The 27,269-nt window shown below is 38.8% G+C and overlaps 2 protein-coding genes and 1 pseudogene across 2 annotated transcripts in view; all 3 read left to right on the forward strand.

Annotated features, from left to right (window-relative positions):
• The window catches only part of LOC109058809, a 726,037-nt pseudogene that overhangs the window by 234,617 nt on the left and 464,151 nt on the right, over positions 1 to 27,269 (forward strand).
• LOC109045202 (solute carrier family 39 member 4) overlaps positions 1 to 27,269 on the forward strand; it is a 668,471-nt gene that overhangs the window by 51,306 nt on the left and 589,896 nt on the right. The gene's annotated exons all lie outside the window — the stretch shown is intronic.
• Positions 10,565 to 27,269, forward strand: part of LOC109111020 (hereditary hemochromatosis protein homolog) — a 29,193-nt gene continuing 12,488 nt past the window's right edge. The window contains exons 1-2 of the mRNA XM_042745887.1: positions 10,565 to 10,804; positions 11,075 to 11,347. Coding sequence (XP_042601821.1) covers positions 10,750 to 10,804; positions 11,075 to 11,347 — 328 coding nt within the window. The 5' untranslated portion in view covers positions 10,565 to 10,749. The remainder of the gene's footprint in view (positions 10,805 to 11,074; positions 11,348 to 27,269) is intronic.

Below are 27,269 nucleotides of genomic sequence, written 5' to 3' on the forward strand. Positions count from 1 at the left end.
ACAGACAGACAGACAGACAGTCAAACAGACATACATACAGACAGTCAGATAGACAGACAGACAGACAGACAGACAGGCAGACAGACAGACAAAAAGTCAGACAGAGAGTCAGACAGACACATAGATAGATAGAAAGATAGATAGATAGATAGATAGATAGATAGATAGATAGATAGACAGACAGACAGACAGACAGACAGACAGACAGACAGACGAACAGACACAGACAGACAGACAGACAGACAGGCAGGCAGACAGGCAGGCAGGCAGGCAGGCAGGCAGGCAGGCAGACAGACAAAAAGTCAGACAGAGAGTCAGACAGACAGACAGGCAAGCAGGCAGGCAGGCAGACAGACAGACAGACAGACAGACAGTCAGGCAGTCAGACAGGCAGGCAGACAGACAAAAAGTCAGACAGAGAGTCAGACAGACACAGATAGACAGACAGACAGACAGGCAGGCAGACAGACAGACAGACAGATAGGCAGTCAGAAAGACAAATAGACAGACAGACAGGCAGGCAGACAGACAAAAAGTCAGACAGACACAGACAGTCAGACAGACAGACAGACAGACAGACAGACAGAGAGACAGATAGACAGGAAGACAGACAGTCAGACAGACAGAGATAGATAGATAGATAGATAGATAGATAGATAGATAGATAGATAGATAGATAGATAGATAGATAGATAGATAGATAGATAGATAGATAGATAGATAGATAGATAGATAGATAGATAGATAGATAGATAGATAGATAGATAGATTATACCCTCTTTATTTTAAATATTCATTGCCATTTTTAAGATACATTTGGATGTCAGCTGTTCTTTTTGGCCTGTTCTGTAAGAATGAACAAAGTTCAGCCTCATCCAAACCCTGTAAATCTTATCGTATGTCATAAACCTCGTGTCAGTTGCTGTAGAGGTCATATGTTCATGACATCAGATGCACAGACAGACAACAGAGAAACTCAGATTCTGACCTACATGATGGACCCACAGAACTGCGAATAGAAAGCCTTCAGAAGACTGACTAATGTGAAACAGACCTCAATCTCACACAGGGTTCACTCGCTTCGATTAGTGGGAAGCTAATAAGAAAATTAATTTACATGAAGTATTAGTCCTTTTACTATGTTTTCTTAGACATCCATTAAGATGAAATGAAGAAGAAACAGAGAGCTCCTGCTTCTCAGATGTATTTCCTGAGAAAAAGACCCTAGTAACCTCACATTTAATCTCTCTAAAGTTTTAGAAATGATCTCTGATCAAACTGTGCTCAGATGAGCCAACACCTGCCGTCAAATATCTCTGTATGAACTCAGACATTTCTTATCAAATTCTCCCAAATGAAAACTCTTGAGTCGTTAATAAAATATAACCCTGGATGGACAAATAATAATCAATTGCACTTACATTATAAATCTGCTGTTTGGATGCAGTTAACATTTCTTAACACTACATTTGTTTCTTTAAGGGTTAATATATAATCACCGATTTCAACAATTTCATAAACAACAGATAGTGAATGAACAACGACTGTAAATATTCGTTTAAGCTGATAGTGAGAGCAAACAACAGCAATTTCCTCATTCCATTGCACCAGTGAATGTGTTTTATGCCATCTAGTCTGAGGGTTTAGTACTGTGTAAGGAGTGTAAAATGGTATGGGTATTTTTATTTTTTTTTATTTGTTATTTGTTTAATTTATTAATAATTTTGTTTTTAAGAAGTGGTTTTTTTAAAGAAGTGATTTTTTAACAGGTAATTAATATGTCAATCAAATGAAGGAAAAGGAAAGGACAAAAAAATATTCAATGGGTGCAATGCACAGATATCCAGTTAAAACGGCATCCTTGTTATCTGTCAGTTTGTACTATCCAAAGTACAAGCCTCCTTCCAAAGTCTTGGCACAATAAAGTACGTAGACTAATTTATTTGATGCTTTTGGATTTGGTTTATTGAAGTGTGTGCAGTTCTAATTAAGGCCTGAGCAAAGCCCAAACTAAACTACAGTCACATGTAACATCTAATCACCTCAGACATGTGTCAGTTTTTAAATGACTGCAGTAACTTTGCATAACCAACTATAATCTGGATTATAAAAGTGATCTTTGGATTGAAGTGTTTAGGAATGTTTGACATTCACACCAACTCTGAATGCATGTGGAGATTATTTAAGATAGTGAATAATACAATGCTTCTCTCTAGTGTACAGATAGTGTAAGTGCACATACAGGTCATTCTCAGATCTCTTTCCAACTTTAACATTCCACAAATTATAATCTATATTTAAATTTAAATTAATTTACTTATTCAGATTATTTAGTTAATCATATTTTTTTGCAGTATTGCAATTATGCAACTATATGCAATTTGATATGCAGTTTTCATATGCTACACTTGGCCACTTAAACATTTCTGGTCTCGCCACTGGGCACAAAGCAACATTAACTCAGCTGTGTAAATATGCTTCAGGTCCCATGCACTTTATTAATTTAGAAGCATAAATTCACTTTTTATACAAGTATAGGCGTCTGTAGCACTGGGGGATGGACTATGCCTTGCTGATCCAGTAGAGAAAATTATTTTACATGATTGCTTTCATTTACACTGTTCTTACAGTGTTTCACAGTATATGCTGTGTCGTTAATGTGGTCTCAATCTAAAGTGCACATTTCCCTTATTTATTTATTTTTTTGCAAGTGTCACGGTCACTCTAGTCAGTGGGTGTGTTGAATGTAGAGTAAAGCTTTGTAATAGTCATTAAAAGCTTGACTGTTAACATTGTTGTTAAACTGAACTAAATAGCTTACTTCAGACAGCGTTTAAAGTGGCAAGAAAAGTAGGCTACGAGCATGTAAAATGAAAATAAAAAGGTTTTTGTGGGTTTTGGTTCTCTTGCTGTGGCAGACTGTTAAAACCTTTGAAATAACTGAGTGATATGAAACTGTAATGTGGTCAGTCAGATTCACGCATTCAACAGCCCCTTCCTTATAGCCTATTATTTTCTGTATAATATTTCTTTGTGTGTTTATTGTATGTGTGATGGTGAAAACTGAAAGAGATGAAAATTATTTCCGCTGACTGCCGATCAGCCTGGTTTGGTGTAAATCAGTTCGTTTTGCACAGACTCGACATCAGTTATATCCACACCGGTGTTGCCAAATGCCTTCCATGAAAACTAAAGCCTATGAAAAGACGCTAAATGTGGCAAGATGGCGTCATCACGTCATGTTTCTGTTGTCAGACAATGCGACCCATTAAGAATATATTCAGTCACTTCCAATCTGCTGCTCTGCATTGCTAAAATCCAGATTTATGGCGCAGATATATTACTGTAAAACCATGGTTGATTTCTGCAAGGGCTATCATGGGCAAAATGATCTGTGTTAGGAAGATGCTGAGATGTTGATAATGTTTGATGTAATTATTAATCAATTTATGCATTCTTACAGTGTGTTTGATTTTAACTATGAATTGCTCAGGTTTAGGTTTAAACCTTGGACATATATATGTTATACTGCTGCATGGTGTTTTTCTTTTCCTTCTTCTTCTTTTTTCTTGTTGTTCCTCTTTCATGTTTCTCTTCCTCATTCCAGAATTATATTCTCTGTACTAAACGTATAGTGTCATATCAAAATATCCCATCTCTTAAGAAATGTGTGAATTTTACAGCTCAATCAAACTCAGTGACATACAGATGAATTTCTGTAACAATGTGAATAAAGCAGATTTCTTGACACAGTTGTGCGAGGACTCTGAGAGATTCTTTAGAGATGAAACCTATGATTTGAATTCTAAACAAGAGTGGCTTCACATTAACCTCATCGCACTGATGAAAAATGAAAACAGGAAAAATGACTTATAATAATTATTCATCAACCAGCATGCAAAAGATGTATTATTCAGAGTATTTGCATGTAATGAGACAATGTTCAATATTTTGTCCTAATATCATTTAATGATGCACAATATGTTTAAAATGTTTCCACCTATTATAAGATTCAGATTTCTACAGGCAAGTGTATAACACAGTTTAATGGCAGACACATCTCACCCACACTCCTCCACTTGTAAATAATATCATTGTCAAATTAAGTGAATTTTCTCTTCTGGTGTGTTTCTTTAAGATCTTCATGTTCTTCAGTGGAGACACGGCTAATGTTTAATCAACTGTCTGTTGCACTAGCTGTTTATTAGCCAAGACATTTATACTCCAGTAAATCTTTACACAGATCATTCTGATGATAAACTGAAGTGAGACGAGAATTAATATTTTTTTATTTCAGATGAGCAGTTTGGTTGAACACAAATGGAACCAGAACCACTGGAGGTAATAAGTGAGTCTTAATTGTTAAAAAGACCAAATGAAAATAAAATGTTAGTCACAGTACAGCCTCAATGTGTCCATGATGAAATGCATTAGCATGTTTAATAACCATGTTTCTGAACTCTCCATCGGGACCAGAAACATGTGCAGGTTTGGCTGCTGCTTTAAATGCTTCTTCAGATGAAGAAAACGCCGCAGATGACAGTATGGAGGAGGTTCAGAGTAGGTCCTGAACAGACAATAATACACACTAACAGTGTTTCTTCAGTCTCTCTTAGAAATGGACGCTGCTTCAAACACTTGTTCAGATGTTTCTCAGGTTTGTTTCATTAATGGTTCTTCTGTGTGGGTTTCAGCTGAGGAGCTTCATGAAACTCAAAGTCTTTGTGAAGCTAAAGAGACTCCAGCAGCAGCTCCTACAGCAGCTCGAGGTCAGAACATCTCAATTCATTCATCTGAATTATCATCCCTCACTCAGAGTCTTAAACATGTGCTGCGATTACTTTTCTAGGGGCAATGGGCTCTAAAAAAATCTCTCTGCCTAATTTTGGTGAGTATAGATACATTTTCTTGTGTTTTATAGTTGTAGACATGAAGACACTGCATGTTAAATTATAAATGTTTTTTTTTTTTCAGCCTTGGAAGAGAAGACACCCATCAGAACACTGTTACCCAGAATGCACTGTTGTTACCACTGCCAGGTAAGATTAACATTTTCCCTTTCATATTTCATTGTTATGAAACATAAGTTCTAAAATGAGTTATATTTTCAATATTTGTGGTGATTTGAAAGATTCTACAGATCCAAGAACATTTCACTGTTTAACAGTAATATTTCAGCTAATTTTAACTTAAGATCAACATATTTATGCTTTCAATTATTTACACTTTAAATTTAGTTTTCTATTAAGTTTGGTGTTTTGTTTTGTTGTTGTTGTTGTTGTTGTTGTTGTTGTTGTTTTATCTAGAACCAGAGGCAAAACTTTCCTGTTTTAAATGACAAGTGAACACTCTTGTTTTTTATTCTGCTTTAGACAAAAATAAATTCAAAATTTCTATGAGGAATCAGATCTATCTCTATTTCATCATCAATTGCAGCTTTTTGAGATCAAATTAATCCAAGATAACTCACGGTGTAATGAATGAGGCTAGTTTCCATTCATGCCTTACCAAGCGTTTCTTCCATTTCCTGTTTCTTTGCCTTCATGTTATAACTGTGACCACTGTGTCTGTTTTACTTCATTTTCCTAGTTGAACTGAACTGTTGATTACATTGTCTGCTTCCACAATTAAGTCTCAGCCTTGTGTTTTGGAGCTTTTATCTAGGGAACATATTGATCCTATATTGAGTGCTTATTGTAACCAGCAGAGGGCAGCATGAATGCAAATAAAGGATGTCTTTCGCTGTTGTTACTTTCTCTTCGTCATGTAGAAGTGATGAGAGTTTTCATCTCAATAGCAGACCGCAGCTGCAGTAAAGGAATCTGCTAAACATCTGCGAATGTGTGTTATACCAAAGCAAATCTAAAGTCAATGAATCCACTGAGAGTGCATTCAAGGAGAGTAGTTTTGCACATGTTCAGATGTAGTCACAATAATGGCAGAAGCGTCCTTTGTTTGAGTCTGCGCGTCAGAAACGGAAGTGCTAAAAATCGCTAAAAATGGGCTTCACTTGTCTCAATTGAGTTCCAATTGGGTCGCTGTGTCCATTTCTTTTACTGTCTATGGGATTACTGATGTAAAGGCTTAATTTCCGTTCTAATTAATCCATATTGCGCAAAAGGTGCACAGAATCGTGCTCCTTGAATGCACTCTCAGTGGCTTATGATATGATTGGTTGAATGGTAAGCTCGCATCTGATTGGCTAAAGAGTACGACAGACCCACGTGGGAAGAGAGCTCTGCCAGGAAAGTCTCAAAAACACACACACACAAATCCGAGTGGATTCGTAGTAAATGACGATTTGTACATTCAGACACTCGTACGTTTTAAACATTCAAAGATTTTTTTGTGCACAGTTGTATATCTACGAATTGTGTTTTGCATTTGTGAAATGTATTTTATGAATATATAATTTTATTTTGCGCATGTGAATTGCTTTTTGTGAATATATATTTTTTTTCACGCACATGATTTTTTTTTGTGTGTACGTGAATAATGTTTCATGCATGTGAAATTGTCTACGCATGTGTGAATCGTGTTTTTTGCGTGAATTATATTTGAGACTAATCTGCTTCCATATATCGCATCTTCCTCTTCACAATACCCCATAGATTTTCAGTGGGGTTAAGGTCAGGCGAGTTTGCAATTAAGAACAGGGATACCATGGTCCTTAAACCAGGTACTGGTAGCTTTGGCACTGTGTGCAGGTGCCAAGTCCTGTTGGAAAATGAAATTTGCATCTTCATAAAGTTGGTCAGCAGCAGGAAGCATGAAGTGCTCTAAAACTTCCTGGTATAGGGCTGCGTTGACCTTGGACTTCAGAAAACACAGTGGACCAACACCAGCAGATGACATGGCACTGCAAACCATCACTGACTGTGGAAACTTTACACTGGACCTCAAGCAACGTGGATTGTGTGCCTCTCCTCTCTTCCTCCAGACTCTGGGACCCTGATTTCCAAAGGAAATGCAAAATTTACTTTCATCAGAGAACATAACTTTGGACCAATTAGCAGAAGTCCAGTCCTTTTTGAAGCGAGGCGGTTCTGACGCTGTCTGTTGTTCAAGAGTGGCTTGACACAAGGAATGCGACAGCTGAAACCCATGTCTTGCATACGTCTGTGTGTAGTGGTTCTTGAAGCACTGACTCCAGCTGCAGTCCACTCTTTGTGAATCTCCCCCACATTTTTGAATGTGTTTTGTTTCACAATCCTCTCCAGGGTGTGGTTATCCCTATTGCTTGTACACTTTTTTCTACCACAACTTTTCCTTCCCTTCGCCTCTCTATTAATCTGCTTGGACACAGAGCTCTGTGAACAGCCAGCCTCTTTTGCAATGACCTTTTGTGTCTTGCCCTCCTTGTGCAAGGTGTCAATGGTCATCTTTTGGACAACTGTCAAGTCAGCAGTCTTCCCCATGATTGTGTAGCCTACAGAACTAGACTGGGAGACCATTTTAAAAGCCTTTGCAGGTGTTTTGAGTTAATTAGCTGATTAGAGTGTGGCACCAGGTGTCTTCAATATTGAACCTTTTCACAATATTCTAATTTTCTGAGATACTGAATTTGGGATTTTCCTTGGTTGTCAGTTATAATCATCAAAATTAAAAGAAATAATCATTTGAAATATATCAGTCTGTGTGTAATGAATGAATATAATATACAAGTTTCACTTTTTGAATGGAATTAGTGAAATAAATCAACTTTTTGATGATACTCTAATTATATGACCAGCACCTGTATATATATATATTTTTTTTCCTTACCCTGCCTGTTCTAGATTGTATTATTCTAAACGATGTCTGAAACTTCTTGTTTTTTTATCGCTTGTTGTATTCCTCATTTGTAATTCGCTTTGCGTAAAAGCATCTGCTAAATGAATAAATGTTTGAGAATTCAGAATACATGACAGGCTACTGTCCTGTCGGCTCAGAGTGTTCAGGTATGAGCATTTATTAGCAAAAAAAAACATGAATCGTAATCGTATTTTAACAAAGAAGGAACTTGTTCGCAAATAATCGTTTATTATCCAGTATGTTCATTAACATGATTTCATTTAAACGGATCTGATTCGCTGAATCATGTCGATGAGATGATGATGTTAAGAGAGCGCGGTTGGATTGTCAGAACTTGGCTGCGTGCTCAAATGTAACTTAAGAACATTGAAGCGTTTTGTTACCATACACCGCCACTGTTTAGACAACAGATAAACTACAATATCTCGAGATTGACTCATTAATTATTACAGTAATTATTAAAATTTGAGACCGTTACAGCATCACATTTACCTCATCATTAGGTTAAGTCTGACGCCTGTTTCACACATACTCCGTCTGCAGTGCGTATGCCTTGCGTATTTTTTTACGCACCCATGTTAACGGATTAGAGCGTTCACACTGCACGCGGCTGCGGTCCGTCAGTGCGCTCCAGGAGCGGTGCGTCTGCAGCAGTGCAGCGATCGTTTACGTACTGAGTCTATTTTTGCTGTGGTGCACGCGCTGAATTAAAGTGACAGCGCATTGTTCGCGGTAAAAAATGAAAATGGATTGACACGGAAATGCAGTAATTTCACAATAACTTGATACAATTAAAGTCTACTGTGTTTCTCAGTCAACACATGGCTTTTTTGGCTATTTTTATAACAAGAAAAGTGCACTTTTAGATAAATAAGGCAACAATATATGCACTTTTATGAAGGCAGAAAAACAAATTTCTTTAAGACCCGTGGAATTGCTTGTAATAAAGATTTAAATGCAAAAGGCACGAGAGTCGAGCTGTTTCTGTCAGTGGTGAGTTTTAATTTTAAATGTTTGTGATCAGGGTAGTAAACTATAAGATCAGGGCCGTAGCTAGTGGGGTGGGAGGTGGTGTGGTTTGGGGGCGGCCGGCGGTTTTGTCCGTCTGGACGCTCAGGAAAGTTGACAGGCCACTGCTGCGCGTCGTCACGAAAGCTTATCATTTTCACGTGTTTTAAAAACTTTATTTAAACATTTATTTAATTTAAACATTCAAAAGAGTTTAAACCATCCAAACACAAGACGCGGAAAAGCTGAACTGAGTAGCTGGTTTCTCGCGCGCTGTGTTCGGTGCGCACGCGGAGAGCCGCGTCTCACAGACAGCAACACTGAACCGAGCTCTCCATTGTGAAGTTCTCCTCGAACTTCCTCCTGCACCTGAACGAACAAATACAAATCGCAGTTTAAACAAACAGAAAAGGATGTGAAAGATCCCAATTCAGCACCCGCGGTGTTCTGGTGTTCAGGGCTCACGCAGAGAGAGGCTTTTCAAAACGCTTGAACACCGAATTTGCCTCTTTTTGCTTTTGTACTGACAAATACATACAGCATATGTCAAAATATCCATCTTAGAAAGTATTTTCGAAAAAACTGTTGGTTATGTCTTAAGTGAAAGTAAACAGTGGAGAAAAAAATCGGATGTGTATTATATTGGATGCATTCTTTGTCTCTTAAAGTGACCGCGCCTAATTTAGCTATTAGCTGCTTGTAATGTTAATCCAAGAAAATTAAAGAATATTACTCACTGATGTTGTCTGAATTACTTTGTAGTTTTAACAAGAATTAATGCACAGTCAAACCAACAATTGATCAGACACCAGATATAATTTTTTATATATATTTTTTTACTAGTAGGTGCAGGACACTATAATTCATGAAAGTGAGTATAGCAAAATAAAGCGAACTGTGACATATACCCAAAAATTCTTCATACAGTGAACTAGTGAAACTGATTTAAAAATATGAAAAAAAAAAATATTCAGACACTTTGACCTGGTTTTGTTTTTTTTTTTTTTTTTAATTGATAATGCAACCTTTTCACACCACAGACTGAACAAAATTAAGCATTGCTTGGTAATTAGTCAACAAAGTATTGATAGATGTGTAAATATTGTCATACTAACAGCTGTCTGAAGTTTTTTTTGGTTGATTGTAGTCCATTACATACATTTATATCAAAGTTATCTAACATTATCAAGATGAATTTGTTCTTAGACAGTTTAACTTTGAGTTCTTGTCATATTTTATTACCATTTTCTAAACTATAGCAAATAAACTGTAATAATGTGAGAAATGTTGTAGGTGTCTGAATACATTTTGGTTTGATTGTATATTTATTTTTTACAGTGAAGACTTAAGCAGTGCTACTTAACATTTAATTATTCGGTTTCTGTACCTGGACACAAACTTGAACAAACTAAAACATTGTGTAAATAGCACAAATAAATAAATAGAACAAACACACAAATTAAACAATTTCAAATAGGGCCCAATGTTACAACCTGCACCGGGGCCCCACAAACCCCAGCTACGGCCCTGTTTGTGATAGCCTAACAAGAAAAGTAGGCTAAATGTTGTGTTTAAATGTGTTGCCGCTTGCTTGAGCAACTTATTATACAAACCTAGAAGTCAAATGCATACATAATACCTTGTTTATATTTATTGAGTTTAAACTAATGTCTGAGAATCACAATGCTGAAAAAGCTTTTTAAATTAATTTTTTTCAAATGATTTTAAATCAAAATAATGGACAAATGTTGTGTTTGTGGTAAACAGCCGCGGATCAGTAGCGGACTGTAAACGCGTCCTGTGTGAAAGCACAATGAGTCCGTGCTGCTTCTGCATCACGTAACGCAAACGACTGCATACGCACTGCAGACGGAGTATGCGTGAAACAGGTCACGCATGAAAGCGGACGTCGTGGTTTTGTACTTTCATTTCTGAAACTTTAAGATAATGGCCTCAGTCACAGTTCTCCTCCTGATTTCATCTGTTTTCCCCGCTCAGGGTGGTAAGAAAACGCTTTTATTATGCTTGTCTTATGTTTGTACATAATTGCATTAGGCTACCTTGTGTCTGCATTAAATTGTAAAGATAGTATTCCTATATGAGCAAAAATTATCCATGTTGACAAAATGCTCAGAAGTTTAGTAATGTTTCATGATTTTACCTTTGAATTGCTCAGGTTTAGGTTTAAACTTTTGACAAATCTGTACACTGCTACATGGTGATTTTTTTTTCTTTTCTTTTCTTGTTGTAACGTTTCTCTTCCTCATTTCAGAAATATGTTCTCTGTATTACACATATAGCGCCATACTGAAATCTCTGAGCTCTCGAGACATTTATGAATTTTACAGCTCAGTCGAACTCAATGACATACAGATGAATTTCTGTAACAGTGTGAATAAAGCAGATTTCTTGATACAGTTGTGTGAGGAATCTGAGAGACTCTTTAGAAATGAAACTGATGATTTGAATTATAAACGAGAGTGGCTTCAGATCAACATAAACGCACTGATGGAAAATGGAAATGATAACAGGACAAGCGTCACAGGTAAATATGTTTAGGGGGCAGTGGGGTAAACTGTGCCATGTCGAGATGTAATTTGATGAAATTGAGGAATGTATAAATTATTTAAATTTTTGATGTAATTATTTAAACATGACCATAAATGAGAACAAACTAATGCATGTGATTTATTTGATCAACAATACAGTAAAAATACATATATTTTAAAATATGATTTATTTATTGTGATGCAAAGCATTTCTTATCATTATCAATGTTGAAAACAGTTGTGCTGTTTTTTGTATATTTGTGGAAACCGTGATCAATTTTATTCAGAATTCTTTGATGAAAAGAAAGCATATATTTAATAAAAAGGTATTAGAAATGTCTTTACGGTCACTTATGATTCTTGTGGAGTATTCCTTTAATAACTTCTTACTTTTGAATGGTAGTGTCATATAGAATCCTGGATAAGTTTGCTTTGAGAGAAAATGTGCTTGACCTATGTAGAAAATAGACTTTTAAAGCAATTATGTAGTTTTGTGACTTTTGAGCTCCCTACAGTTAAGTAGAATTCACTGTGATAAATATCTCACTATTATAATTACGGTGGATAGCTGTACACTTGTATTTGTTGCTGCTGTAAAACAATCCATCCTTTTCTTGTTGTTTTTTACCCGCTCACCAAACTGTTCTGCTTCTTAATATTATAATGATTTTTTTTTTCTTATGTGTTTTTCTCTTTTTTTTTTTTTTGTTCAGTGGGGTCTTGGTTTTGTTGATTGATGTCACTCTAATGGTTCAGTAATATTTCTTCAAGGCACTGATGAATACGCCTATAATGGAGATAACTTGACCTTTAACCTCTCTATGCACTGGAAACCTTTAGTCCTTGAGCACGGCTTCATCTGGAACAGAGAATCAGTTTCCAGTCTGGAGAGGAAATGTGTGGAAACGTTAACCAGCTTCAATGACCTTCAACGAGACAGAAAATTCAGCGTGGGATGTGAGTTCATCACACTTGTAGTTCACACAAGAATCTGTAGTATTATTGTTTAAATGATCTTTTTCTTGCTGGTTTATTATCGTGTCTGTTGTGTTTTATTTATTGTGGTTTATTATTTTGTTGAATCGTGTGTGTCATCAGAGCAGCAGGTTCTGGTGTGTTTGGCCACAGGCTTCTACCCTAAACATGTGCAGATGGAGATCAGACGCGATCAGACGCCATTACCTGATGAGCAGCTGAACTCGTGGATCAGACCAAACGCAGACGGATCCTTTCAGCTGAAGAAGAGCCTGAAGATCCTGCCGTCTGAAAGATCTCGCTATCAGTGTGTGGTGAAGCACCAGACACTGACTGAACCACTCATTATCAGCTGGGGTAATGATGAAGTTGATCATGTCTGGTCTTAGATTAATAAGATCACATCATTATTAATGTTACATTTGATTTGGGCCATTATTAAACTAGTTTGTTTTTCTGTGACAGATGAAGTGAATGTCCTGCTGCCGGTGATCACTGGATTATTAGTTGCTTTTGTTGTTCTTGCCATTATTCTTTTTGTTTTTTACCTGTTGAGAAAATGTTTTAAATATCAAAGTGAGTATTATTCCTTCAAGTCTTTTAAAGTTTCAATAGGATGATAGAAGAGGAGAATGAATGTCAATGTTTGTAATTTCAGAATCTCTGAAGACACAAACACAGTTAGTGAGAGGAATGGGTAAGTCTGAAACTTTTTAAAATCACAACACACTATAAACACACTTCTGCAATACTCTCTTGTAATCATACATGCTGTCAATTAGAAGACAGAGCTGTAATCATTACACTTTCCTCAGTTTATACTTAGTAAACCTTTACACAGGTCCCTATGAAAGTGAAGATTGTTGTAAGGCTATCTCTTTCAAAAACTTGAACAAATGTTATTTTGTTATAATTGCTAACCATACAAAATTAAAAACGAAATGTCATAAAATTCAAACATTGAAATGTATTAATCCATTTAATAATATTACAATGAACAACTTTTGAAAAACTCAAGTTTTTATCTACCAGATCCACGACTTTTGGAACAACTTGAGGAGGAAGGTGAGTCTGTCATTCTGCTAGAAATAACAGAACATGTAAGAAATGTATTTAAAGAAAAAAAAAATCAACTATGTTGCAGTCAGGGTTGCCTTAAGATATCCAGAGGCCCCTGGGATACAGCATTATGGTAGTCCCCCCCAGATCTTTTTTTTTTATATTTGCTTACAGTTTACAGGTATGATTTAAACACCATAAATTACACAAAATATTCATTATTTATCATCAGTAGATTGAAACAAAAGTTGACATAAATGTGAGCTAATTGTTGATTGCTAACTGCGTTTTTATTTTGAAACATGCTGTGCTCCTGTTTGATTAATAAAATCATAGCCATTTAAAGTATAATGATTACATTTAAGCAATAAGGTTACTGTTTTTCCATCCCCGGATTTAAAATTGAGACTTTGAAGCAGCACCTCTGATGGAGCACAGTGACTGAACCTAAAACCTTCAGCTGTCACACAGATTATATCCACACATTTGTAAATTACTGAAGTCCCACTGTATGGCGTTACAGAAAGTTGTCCGGTCCAGTTCCTTTCACACAGCAGTGTCGTGTTAATTGTTAAGCTGCACATTATAGAGCCTCGCCCGTGTCCAACAGCTTATCAGAATTACCGTCCTGAGCCCGTCTATAGATATAAAACAGTTCAAGCATATAACAATGTTTAAACGTTAAACCTAGATAAATGTGCGCTATATCCAATAGTGTGTGTGGAGAGTGCAAACTAAAGCGCGCTTTGCAGGACATGGAGGCGCCAGCGTGATCACTTGCATTTTTTTTTCCAGTGGATACGAAATTATTTTTGCTCATAAAGGTGAGAGTAATATATCATTCATAACTGTAAAGGGTCTACTTGTATTTGTGTGCATTCACAATATCAACAAAACGTTGTGCTTTTCTAAAATAAAGAAAACAATCATGATGCGTTTCTGCCATCTCGTCTTGAACAGGAGTGCTTCACAAAAATGAACCGAAACTCAGCGAATACAGGCCTCACAAACATGATAAATATACCCATAGAAAGCTTTAAATTATTACTTAACGAAATAAAACAAATCAAAAACAAAAACTTTCATTAGGCTATGTAAAGTATGGACTAGGGGTTCGTTTTAGGATGGGAGCACTACAGAAAGATTCCGGCCAGAGAATCCTTTATCAGCTTTATTTTCAAGATCAGGATGCCAATATACAAGTTCGTATAAGTGTGTATGTGGTTTGCTTTCCATAAACGCACACGAAAGTAAAGAAAAGGGTCTCTGAGTCTTCTCTCGTCATCCCTGAGCGCGAACAACTGAGCAGCGCGCTGCATTTTCCTGTCCAGGTGCAGTTCACGTGATGGAGCGTTCACGCGCTTAGAAAATTTCAGCGCTGAACAAATAGGCTTTCAGACAAGGCCGCCCCCAACTGTCCGCATGGCAGTTGAAAGAGTAGGAGAAAGTCTATTTGGTGGTCTCTTCTTCGTCCTTGTCCTCCAGAGCTGGGAGCAGGATGAGTCGGGCGACTGGACGAATGTAGGGGATTGTCACTGGGATTGTAAACTGCTTGAGGAAGCGACGAGTCATGACGGCCCATGAGGAGGAGGTTAGGCGTGACCGGGTCTGGATCAGAGGCATCTGATGACAAGTAGCCTAAGGGTTTCGCATTCATTATGCCCTCGACCTCCACTAGGATTGTCATCAGGACTGGTTCAGGAACAGTCTGGTCTTTAAGGACAACGCGAAGTGCAGTCTTGATGGATTTCACTTCTCTCTCCCATGTGCCTCCAAAGTGCGGCGCACTTGGAGGATTGAATCGGAAGGATATCTGCTGTTCAGCAAGTTGCTCTCTCCACTGAGGTTCCATGGCAGCAACGGCTTCACGTAGCTCTCTCTCTCCACCGACAAAGTTGGTACCATTGTCCATGAGGAGTTCGAACGGTCTGCCACGTCGAGAGATGAATCTTCTCAGTGACAGCAGGAAAGCATCGGTATCGAGGCTTTCTAATAGATCCAGATGCACCGAGCGAGTTGTCATGCATTTGTAGACAATGCCCCACCTTTTCTCAGTGCGGCGACCGATCCTCACTTGGAAAGGTCCAAAGCAATCAACTCCGGTTGAATAGAACGGTGGCTTAGTGAGTCGTAGCCGAGCTGGTGGGTAATCTGCCATCTTCGGTACATCGGGTTTTGCTCTCCATCTCCGGCACTCCAGACATGAATGTTGATGCTTTCGAATTGCCTCTCTACCACGGATAATCCAAAACCTGCGTCTGATCTCGGCAAGAACTCGTTCTGGCCCAGGGTGCAGTAGTGACTCATCAAAATCCTTGACGATAAGCTTTGTCACGGGATGGCTTGGGTCCAGGATAACTGGATGGATAGTATCCAGGTCTAGTCCTTCAGCATGCCTTAACCTGCCACCGACTCTGAGTAGCTCCGTGGCTCCTTCATATTCTGGTGACAGAGATGCGAGACGACTGTCTGAAGGAAGAGTACGTCCAGCTTTGAGAGCTCTCAATTCTTCAGCAAAGCAGTCCTCTTGAGCCCTTTGTAACATCAGTTTCTCTGCTTGCAGAAATTCGGCAGCGGGAAAGTGTACTGTAGTATTAGCATCAGAGGCCCATGAATGGAGCTAGCAGTTTCCTTAAGAAGCTCTTTCCAGTTGGAGAACTTACTGGGGTCCGGAAGTTGTGTTGGCAAGATGCTGGACATAGTTCCCATGAAGGCAGACTTCCTTAACTCTGTGGTGTCTGGTTCTACCTCAGATGAAGGCATGCTGGGCCACTCCCTCTCAGACAAATGGAGGAAATGTGGACCTTTGTTCCAGCGATGATCCTGTACCATTTCTTGTGTGAGTCCGCGGGTTATATCATCAGCTGGATTGCTTAGAGTATCAACATACCGCCATTGAACAGGATTGGTCAGGTTCTGGATTTCTGCGACTCGTGTTCCAACGAACACTTTGTAACGGCAGGATTCTGATTTGATCCAATGCAGTACAGTTGTGGAGTCTGACCAAAGAGTGATGCGCTCAGGTGGTACTGCAAGCTCTGTCTCGATCACTCTAGCCAGCTGTGCACCTGTAAGCGTGGCACTGAGCTCGAGACGCGGAATAGACATCTGCTTACGGGGCGCGACTCTCGATCTGGCAAACACGAAGGAGACATAGACTCGTTGACTGTCATATGTCGTCTGCATGTAAGCTACTGACCCATAGGCGCGCTCCGAGGCATCACAGAAAATGTGGATGTGACGGGTTGCGCTGGCATTATCGGCGGTGGCTGGTGCGTAGGGACGAGGCAGCTTGAGATGTTGCAAAGTGGGAATTTCCTGCACCCAATTCAACCATTTCTCCAGAAGGTCAGCAGGTTGGATCTTGTCATCCCAGCCAATGTTGGCCTTCCACATGTCCTGAACCAGCACTTTACATCTTGTTGTGAATGGCACAATGCAGCCCAATGGGTCGTAAAGCTTGGCAAGGACACTGTAGACGTTACGAAGAGTAGCGTCTAATGATTCAGTATGGCGATGTTTGTAACTCAGGGTGTCGTTCAGACAGTCCCAGCAGAGTCCAAGCGTGGGCTCTTGGAGGTTGTCACTGGCCTTGGATAGCCATAGCTCACTGCTAGCCGACTGCGCCTCAGGAGGTAGATGTGCTACAACTTCAGGCATGTTACTAGCCCATTGCCGGATCTCGAAACCTCCCTTGTTCAGAAGTGCTCGCAGATCATCGACTAGAACCTTGGCATACTCAGCGTTACTCACACTGTGGAGGCAATTGTCGACATAGAACGAGTGCTCGATCACATGCATGAGAGGAGAGTCTGGCGGTTCGTGGTCTCTGACGTGCTGCTGCAGGGCAAAGACTGCACAACAGGGGGCTGCACGTTGTTCCGAATGGTAACACCTCCCATTGGAATATGCGTGGTTCAGATGTCCTCCGCATGTCACGCCACAGGAATCGTAGGAGTGGTTTATCACTGGGCAACAAGCGGATCTGGTGGAACATCGACTTAATATCTCCGCTGATGGCCACAGCATGACATCGAAACCGCATCAGGACTCCAATCATGGTCGGACCGAGCGTTGGTCCCGGCAGGAGTTGGTCATTCAGGGACAGGCCGTTAAAGGAGAAGGAACAGTTAAATACTACTCTGTCCTTTCCATTGTGGTGCACCATATGATGAGGTACATACCAAGACTCTGTGGACTTTGCTGCCTCTTCTGTAAAGATTTCCGTGACATAACCAGACTGAATAAGTTTATTCATCTCCTTGCAGTATGAGGCTGCTCGAACGGTGTCCTTGGCCAACCGGCGCTCAGTGCTGCGTAGGTTAGGCATCACAGCATTTTGCTGTGCACAAAGGCGGATGACTGGCTGACGACGCAACAGTGGAGTAGCGTAGCGCTGGGTACCATCCACAGATACACGTTCGGAGGCTGTCTGTAAGAGTCTGAGTGCCTGTTGGTCTTGCTTGGAACGCGTTGCAGTCTTCTCACTGACGTAGGGGACTGTGTCAATGTGCCAAAGACGTTCCACATTCCTGAGGAGTTCAGTATATGAAGACTCGGTGGCGATGTGCAGACAGGAAGACTGGTGAGAAGAGACTGGTATGATGTCAGAAGGACCTTGCAAAGACCAGCCTAGCCTTGTGCAGATGGCTATAGGACCGCCAGATGGACCTGCTCTGACTGGCTGTGTAGGAGTAAGAAGCTGAGGCATATCAGAGCCGATGAGGAGCAGAGGTTGGGCTCTGTGGATAGGCGTCAAAGGAAGTCCTTTGAGATGCTCATAGCACTTCTGGAGAGCTGCTACTGGGTATGTGTGTTCAGATAAACTCAGACTGCTTGCAGTGAACGCATGTTGAATCCAAAACTTCTTTTTTGGCTTGAAGATGGGGGATACATGAAAGCTAACTGAGGAACCTTTCAGTTCTTTCACCTCTTGCTGGACTGTCCTCAGATGAAGCGTCTCTGGATGCTGAGAGAGTTGTAGTTGCTCTACAGCTTGTGGGAGGATAATTGTTCTTTCCGAACCATCATCGAGCACTGCAAATGTCTCAAGAGTGCGATCTCCATGATGCAGGAGCACTTTGACAACCTTCAGCAACACTCTCTGAGGGCTTCGGGGCTGCTCAATGTAGACAATGGGCTTCGGATTACTGACCATCAGCACTTTCTGGGATGACTCTTGAATGGCGTCATGGAGGACTGTAAGGTGTTTCTCTTTGCAAATCTTACAGGGGCGTTTAAGTGTGCAGGCTGTAGCTTTGTGGCCGCGGCCACATTTCCAACATCTGTCGCCTTCCTGGATCCACTTCTTAATCTCAGCATTAGACATTTTCTTAAAGTCGGGGCATGAGTTAAGGTAGTGCTCCTTATTGTTGCAGAACGGACAATAAGGACTGAGTTTGAAAGCTTGGGACTTCGCATGAAAGGTCTCCTTGTTGGCTGTCTCACCAGAGCAGAGGAAGACTGACGCTATTTTATCTTTGGGCTTTAAACTACGTTGATCTCCCTTTGGAAGGGTAGGCCCTGTAGAATTGTAGAGAAGAGTAGCTCGACTGGCAAGACGCTTGGCTTGAGCCTTCATCTGCAACCACGCAGCAAGGTCGGGCAGGGAGTAGGTGAGCTCTGAACCTGGCTGCAGGATGCCGTGAATGAGACAATATTCCACAAATCCATCTCTGTGGGAAGGAGACATTTTGCTTAAGAGACGGTCAACATGAGAACCACACCTGAGCTCGTATCCAACTGGTCCCTCTAAAGTGTGCGCTCTCTCACTCATGAGAGAGCGAAGGAGTCGAATGCCTCTGCGTCTCCTGACTTAATGGCTGGGGAGTTGAGTATTGCCGCTAGTTCACTTTGAACCAGTTGTCTTGGCTGGCCATATTTGTCTTGCAGAGCTCCCATTGCAGCTGTATACGGTGCGGGGTCATACATGCATGATTTAGCCAACTGCAGAGCACTCTGAAGCTTGAGCTGACTCAGGAGAACTTGATATTTATAGTGCTCGCTGAGATGAGGGTGACTATTCATCAAGTTGTCGAGCGCCATCTTCAAAAGTGCGAAATCACTTTCTCTGCCGCTCTCGAAGAAGGGAAGTGTTGGTTTGGGAATGCCGTAAGATGTAGCAATCAGGGTTTCCATACCCGGTTAGGTCCAGGGTGGTGCCGTCTGAACTGGTGTTGCAGTTGGTATACTGCGGTGAGTATACTGCACTGCAGGAGGTGGCGGTGCCACTGTAACTGCTCGTGGTGGCATTGTGAAGCTTGTACTGGTAGCTGGAGCCCCTAGGTACTGAGACGATAGATTAGTTGTGACAGAAGACCTTGCCATCGGTGACGCTCCACCTGTCTGTACTGTGGACAGGACGGGAACGAATGGGACAGGTACAGATGGAAGTCCAGAGACTGGTACTGCAATCGGTGCTGCGCTGACAGGAAAACTGATCTGGGCACTCGTGACGGGATTAGCAGGTGGTGCTAATATCTGAGTAGGAACAGTGGAGAGAGGTGTTATCTGAACTGGCTCTGGATTTGGCTGTTGCACAGGTGGATGTTGCTTGGGGATTAATTGCACCCGAGGTGGCTGTTGAACCAATTGTGATGGCAGAGGTAGCTTGGAGAACGTAGCAGGAGCTGACGACGTAGACAAGGATTCATTATTCGTCCCTGTCAGGTAGGTCTTTACAAGACTGGCAATGTGCACCTCCTTCTCGAGTTTCTTTAAACGCCTGCGTCTTCCCATCTCTCTAGCTATTCTCTCTTTAGCCAGATGTGCTTCCTCTTGCAGCCGCTGTCCTTCTCTGGCTTGTGCATCCAATGCTGCCGCTTCTAAGTCAGCTTTCCTTTCCTCTTCTGTTTCCTGTTGTAGGTCAGCTAGCTCCAATCCTTTGATCTCCTCCTCTAAAGCAGCTTCTTGTATATCAGACATACTTCGAAACAGATGGAGTCCATAAGATAACTGAGAGGACCGTCGTGAATGTGCAGCTGACTGGTAACTTGTCAAACTCCTAGCTCTGGTTGACTTAGCCTGGTCTGGTTGTCCTACAGGGGTAGAAGAGGCTTGGACCACAGGCTGTTGATAGGGCAGAAAATTTACTTCGTACTGGGCCAAATGTGCAGGTGGACGAGGGTCTCTCTTGGGTCGGTCCGATGACTCCTGTTGCTGACCATCAGTTGCTGACTCCATAGTGTCGGTGGAACCCTAAATCCGGCTCGAAGGACCAATGTAAAGTATGGACTAGGGGTTCGTTTTAGGATGGGAGCACTACAGAAAGATTCCGGCCAGAGAATCCTTTATCAGCTTTATTTTCAAGATCAGGATGCCAATATACAAGTTCGTATAAGTGTGTATGTGGTTTGCTTTCCATAAACGCACACGAAAGTAAAGAAAAGGGTCTCTGAGTCTTCTCTCGTCATCCCTGAGCGCGAACAACTGAGCAGCGCGCTGCATTTTCCTGTCCAGGCGCAGTTCACGTGATGGAGCATTCACGCGCTTAGAAAACTTCAGCGCTGAACAAATAGGCTTTCAGACAGGCTATAATCATAATCTGTAAAGATGCACTTCTCTCTAAAGGCGCGTCTAATGAGATGATGTCGAGTCAGGATCAGCAACTTCATCCTTGCGACACATTCCATTCCGGGCTGGAATGCAGGACTCTAGCACGTTAACATAGAAACACGCACACAGAATAGCGCTCATTCTAGGCTTCTTTACTATTGCACTGTGCATTCCTCTCACAGTATATGGGTGGAACATACCAACTATACAAACTGTGTGGGGGTAACCTAAACTGAACCAAATACTATGATTCATTACTTTCCATACTTTCACCCAGAGTGCTTTCTTTTTAAGCAACAAACTAAATCAAAATGACCAGCACATGATGCATCCAGTTTTATGTTGGACATGATGTTGCCGGCCAACACAGTGCAAATTATTTATTGTACAAAAGTAACTGAAGTGTACATAATATCACTGATATTTCATTGACATTAATACATGAGTAAGAGATTGTTTATGACTAAATCTTTACATATCATTCTGATGATAAACTGAAGTGAAATGAGATGAAGACATTCACTGTTTGTTTTAATATTTATTATTTCAGTTGGTTTGAGTTTCATTGGAAGCAGTTTTTTCGGTGAGTGTTACATCTGTTTGATGTGGAGATGTGAGTTACGTGCACTAATACATACACTTTTTAAATGTTTACTTTGTTTATACATATCAAAGCAAGATATCAATAAGCAGCAAATGAAATCAAAGTCCACTTATACATGCATTGTCTTTATTTCACTTTTAGAATAACAAAGCAACATAACTAAATTAAAATGACAGGCTGACATAATGCAGTTGGTTTAATGCTGGATATGAAGTTACAGGCCAAACCAAAGCAAATTATTGATCATACAAAATTGTCAATAAAATCAAATAATGACATTTAATATTAAATGTATTAATTCCAATCCGAGTCAGTGAATAGTGAGTATCTGCTGATACTGATTCCTGATCCGATATTTGAACTTTCCTAGTGCTTGGTGCACACTTAGAGTACATTAAAGTTATACATTTATTAAAATTAATCCAGATTATACAGGGATGTGCAGAGAGTTTTTCAGGGACAGGGACTCAAATGTAAAAAAATATATACAGCAGGTAAAATAAGTATTGAACACATCACCATTTTTCTCAGTAAATATATTTCTAAAGGTGCTGTTGATATGAAATTTTCACCAGATGTCGATAACAACCCAAGTAATCCCTGCATACAAAGAAAACAACACAAATAAGTTCAGATATTAAGTTATGTGTAATAAAATGGAATGACACAGGGAAAAAAGTATTAAACACGCTTACTGAAATTTATTAAATACTTTATACAAAAGACTTTGTTGGTAATGACAGCTTCAAGACACCTCCAAGACACCTGAGAAAAATGGTGACGTGTTCAGTACTTATATTACCCATTGTGTCTGTATATATATATATATATATATATATATATATATATATATATATATATATATATACCACTGCAAAATTCTCAGTTATTCTGGTTTTACTATTAGTATGTTTTTGCGTAAAAATTTATTTGTTTTATTCTATAAACTACTGACAACATTTCTCCCAAATTCTTAATAAACATTGTTATTTAGAGAAGTTATTTGCAGAAAATGACAACTGGTCAAAATAACAAAAAAAGATGCAGTGTTTTCAGACCTCACAAAAAAGTTCATATTCATTTCTAAACAACACAATTAGTACTAATGTTTTAATGTAGGAAGAGTTCAGAAATAAATATTTGATTTTCAATCGCAGCTTTTTGCACACTGTGTAAATTACAAAATGCCTTAACATGTTTAATCAACTATGTTGCAGTGGCTGTTTATAGGCCAATTCACACTGCACAGACAAACGCCAGCAAACACCAACAAACAAGTTGGCCGTTGGATTTAGAATTTTCTAAAAAATAACTGTCAAGTTCACACTGCCCCAACAGACACCAACAAACACTGACTGAACATGTTCAGTCGGTTGACAACAAACTCCGACCAACAGCAACAGGCACCAACAGGGGTAACACACTGATCCAACAAAACCCAACAATCATGTTTGTCTGTGCAGTGTCAATTGACCTTATGAGTAAAGACATTTATACTTCAGTATTGCTAACAATATAGATGCATGTTCATTTTTAATTGAAATGTTGTGAATTGTTCATTAAATAAAATGAACTTTTAAGATTATGATGGATTAGATGGATTTTGTGTCTTTTCATGCTTATTAAATCTTTACACAGGTTCTTATTGTAACAACGGAAATGTTGGTAAGTCTAACTCTTTCAAAAACTTACCCATTAATACTTACCCATTTTAATGTTTTATTTTGAAAAACCAAAGTTCTTTTTGTTTTTCAAAACTTTTGATTTTGGTTAAATTAGGTACATGAATAAGTGACATTATGATTTATACTATTTAAGTTGTAATGTCATGATTCATTACTTTCCATGCTTTCACCCAGAGTGCTTTCTTTTTGAGCAACAAACTAAATCAAAATGACCAGCACATGATGCATCCAGTTTTATGTTGGACATGATGTTGCTGCCCAACACAGTGCAAATTATTTATTGTACAAAAGTAACTGAATAATACAATGAAATGTATTAATAAATGTCACTGACATTTCATTGACATGTGTAAGAGATTGTTTATGACTAAATCTTTACATATCATCCTGATGATAAACTGAAGTGAGATGAGATGAAGACATTGACTGTTTGTTTTAATATTTATTATTTCAGCTGATTTGGGTTTCATGGGAAACAGTTTTTTCGGTGAGTGTAACTTCTTCAAACGTTACCCGTTATATCTGTTTGATGTGGAGATGTGAGTTATAGCACTAATACATACACTTTTTAAATGTTTACTTTGTTTATACATATCAAAGCAAGATATCAATAAGCAGCAAATGAAATCAAAATCCACTTATACATGCATTGACTTTATTTCACTTTTAGAATAACAAAGCAACATAACTAAATTAAAATGACAGGCTGACATAATGCAGTTGGTTTAATGTTGGATATGAAGTGCACACTTAGAGTACATTAAAGTTATAAGTTTATTAAAATCAATCCAGATTATACAGGAATGTGCAGAGAGTTTTTCAGGGACAGGGACTCAAATGTAAAAAATTATATACAGCGAGTAAAATAAGTATTGAACGCGTCACCATTTTTTTTCTAATTCCTTGCGCATACAAGGAATTTGTTTTGTGACAAAAACTTTCAGTACACAGAGACAACAACAACACACAGACAAAAAAAAAGACAAATATTGCAAAATAAATCGAAAAATAAATAAATCGTATGACCAGCTGTGATGTAGATGATAATGGAATAGAATAGAATGAGATGCAGGGATGTACTAGGATGGAGGGATAACATAAATATAAGGTTATTGCACATTTTTATTGCATAAGTGGGGAACATTTAACTGTTCATGAGGTAGATTGCCTGGGGGAAGAAACTGTTCTTGTGCCTGACTGTTCTGGTATTTGCGGCTCTGAAACGCCGGCCAGATGGCAAAAGTTCAAAGATGGGTAACTTGGATGTGAGGGATCCAGAGTGATTTTCTGAGCCGTTTTCCTCACTCTGGATGTATACAGTTCTTGAAGGGTGGGCAGGGGAGCACCAATAATCCTTTCAGCAGTCCAAACCATTCTCTGTAGTCTTCTGATGTCTGATTTTGTAGCTGAACCAAAACAGACAGTTATTGAAGTGCACAGGACTCAATGACGGCTGAGTAGAACTGTTTCAGCAGCTGTTGATATGAAATTTACACCAGATGTCGTTAACAACCCAAGTAATCTGTGCATAAAAAGAAAACAAAACAAATAAGTTCCGAAATTAAGTTATGTGTAATAAAATGGAATGACACAGGGAAAAAGTATTTAACAACTGAAATTTACTTAATACTTCATACAGAAGCCTTTGTTGGTAATGACAGCTTCAAGATGCCTGAGAAAAATGGTGACGTGTTCAGTACTTATTTTAACCAATTATTATTTCTTGTGTGTGTATATCCCCATATATAAGTGCTGGAGTGGAGTCTAAACTGCTAAAAAGCACCCAAATAAATTACATTAAAAACCTATGCATTTATTAATATTTGTTTTACTGTCACTGTACAGTATCACTGTTTTCCATGATGAAATATTAACATGTTATCAACAAAATCAACAACCACTTTATTTCTTCTGATCTCTCCATCAGCACAAGAAAAATGTGCAGGTTTGGCTGCTGCTTTAAATGATTCTTCAGATGAGGAAAACACCACAGATGACAATCTGCAGGAGGTTCAGAGTAGGTCCTGAACTAATACACACAATGGATGCTGCTTCAAACGCTTGTTCAGAGGTTTTTCAGGTCTGTTTCATTAATGGATCTTCTGTGTGTCTTTCAGCTAAGGAGCTTCATGAAACTCAAAGTCTTTGTGAACCTAAAGAGACTCCAGCAGCAGCTCCTACAGCAGCTCGAGGTCAGAACATCTCAATTCATTCATCTGAATTATCATCCCTCACTCAGAGTCTTAAACGTGCTGCAATTACTTTTCTAGGGGCAATGGGCTCTAAATACAGCTCTCTGCCTAATTTTGGTGAGTACAGAATAAATTTTCTTGGGTTTTATGGTTGCAGACACTGAATGTTAAATTATTATTATAAATGTGTTTTTTTTAGCCATGGAGATAGAAGACACCTATCAGAACACTGTTACCCAGAATGCACTGTGGTTACCACTGCCAAGTAAGATTCAATTTAAGATTCAGATTCACCTCAAATAACAATGACTTTCATTGTTATAAGGAACAAAGAGTTTATATTTACAGTATTTATGTTGATTTTAAAGACATCATAATGCTGTTATTCTGTGTTTCAGGACGCTGCAGATCAAAGCTCATTTCACTGCCAAACCTGGGTAATACTTCAGTTAAAATTTTTACTGAAGATAGACAACATATTCATGTTTTCATTAATTTACACTTTAAATGTATTTTGCGATTAAATTTTGGTGTTTTTTAGAACCAAAAACACAACTGTTCTCCAGTTTTAAATGGCTTTAAAATAAAGTTTTGTTTTTTCTTCAGCTCTAGACTGATGCGTCCAGCTAGAAGATCAAGTAATTGGTTATGGTTTGTGCAGAGTGTTATGAAGAATTTTTTCAGGATTTTATGAAGAATCAGATCTAGAGCTTTTCATTTGTGCTTGTTTGGCAATAAGATGTTTTTCACAATGTTTACGAGAGCATGAGGAGGTCAGACACCATCAGAACACAATTTTGTGTTCCAAACCGTATCTCCATTACTTCCGATTCCAAATTCAATGGACAATTCTTTTCAATTCAGTTGTTATGTATGATATGCAGGTATATAGCTAACTGTTGCTGAAGCTTAATTAATTACAGTATTCCCTGTGAAGAGGTTAAAGCATGTGGTATTTGATGTGTATTTAAACAGCAAATGTAAATACAAATTAAAACTATTCTAACAGTTTTGAAGTGGTGGAGATACATTGCGCCATGTATCATTGTGCAATCAAGACCTTTTCCAGTAAAATTATAAAGAAAGCTATGTTTATATACTTTTCTCTACCTTTATTTTTATACTTTTATTTACTTTTTTTTTCTTCCTTCCCACACACACACACAATTGTTTGCATTGGCACCCTGGTCCTGACCTCAAGGGCATAGGTTTGCTTTTGGAAATTTTATTTTGCCAACGCGTTTCGGCACACAGGCCTTCATCAGGGCTAAAAGATTGCAGGTGTACATAGGTTCCTTTAAATACAAACAAGGTCAAAATTCAAACTTGCAAACAGCCAATGAAAATATTGGATTATAAATCATCCACCAATCACAAAATTAATCAAACAAATAGACATATATTTTTTTGGAATAAATAGCTTTTAAAAAGCTTAAATAAAAAGCTTTTTTTGTATGTTCTTCCAAAAATTCATAAATGCTTAAACCCACGGGGTAGACCAATTGTTTTTGGTATAGGCAATCTTACAGACAGAATTTCCAGTTACGTAGATTACCATATAACAGATCTTGTTCCAAATCTAAAGTAATATATAAAAGACAGTTTCAAATTCCTGATATTTCTTAAAGATCTTCCTTGATTCAAACTTGATTCAGATAAAATCATGTGTACCCTTGATACTGAATCTCTGTATACCAGTATTGATCATAAAAAGGTACTTGAAGCATTAGAAAAATTTCTTAATAAAAGGACGAATAAAATTCCATCTACAGTATTTTTGATTGAATTAGCTTATTTTGTTCTGAAAAGGAATTTTTTTTCTTCTTTGATGAGATTCCTTATCTTCAAA

The sequence above is a fragment of the Cyprinus carpio genome, chromosome B19, assembly GCF_018340385.1.
Source record: "Cyprinus carpio isolate SPL01 chromosome B19, ASM1834038v1, whole genome shotgun sequence".
Taxonomy (NCBI): Eukaryota; Metazoa; Chordata; class Actinopteri; order Cypriniformes; family Cyprinidae; genus Cyprinus; species Cyprinus carpio.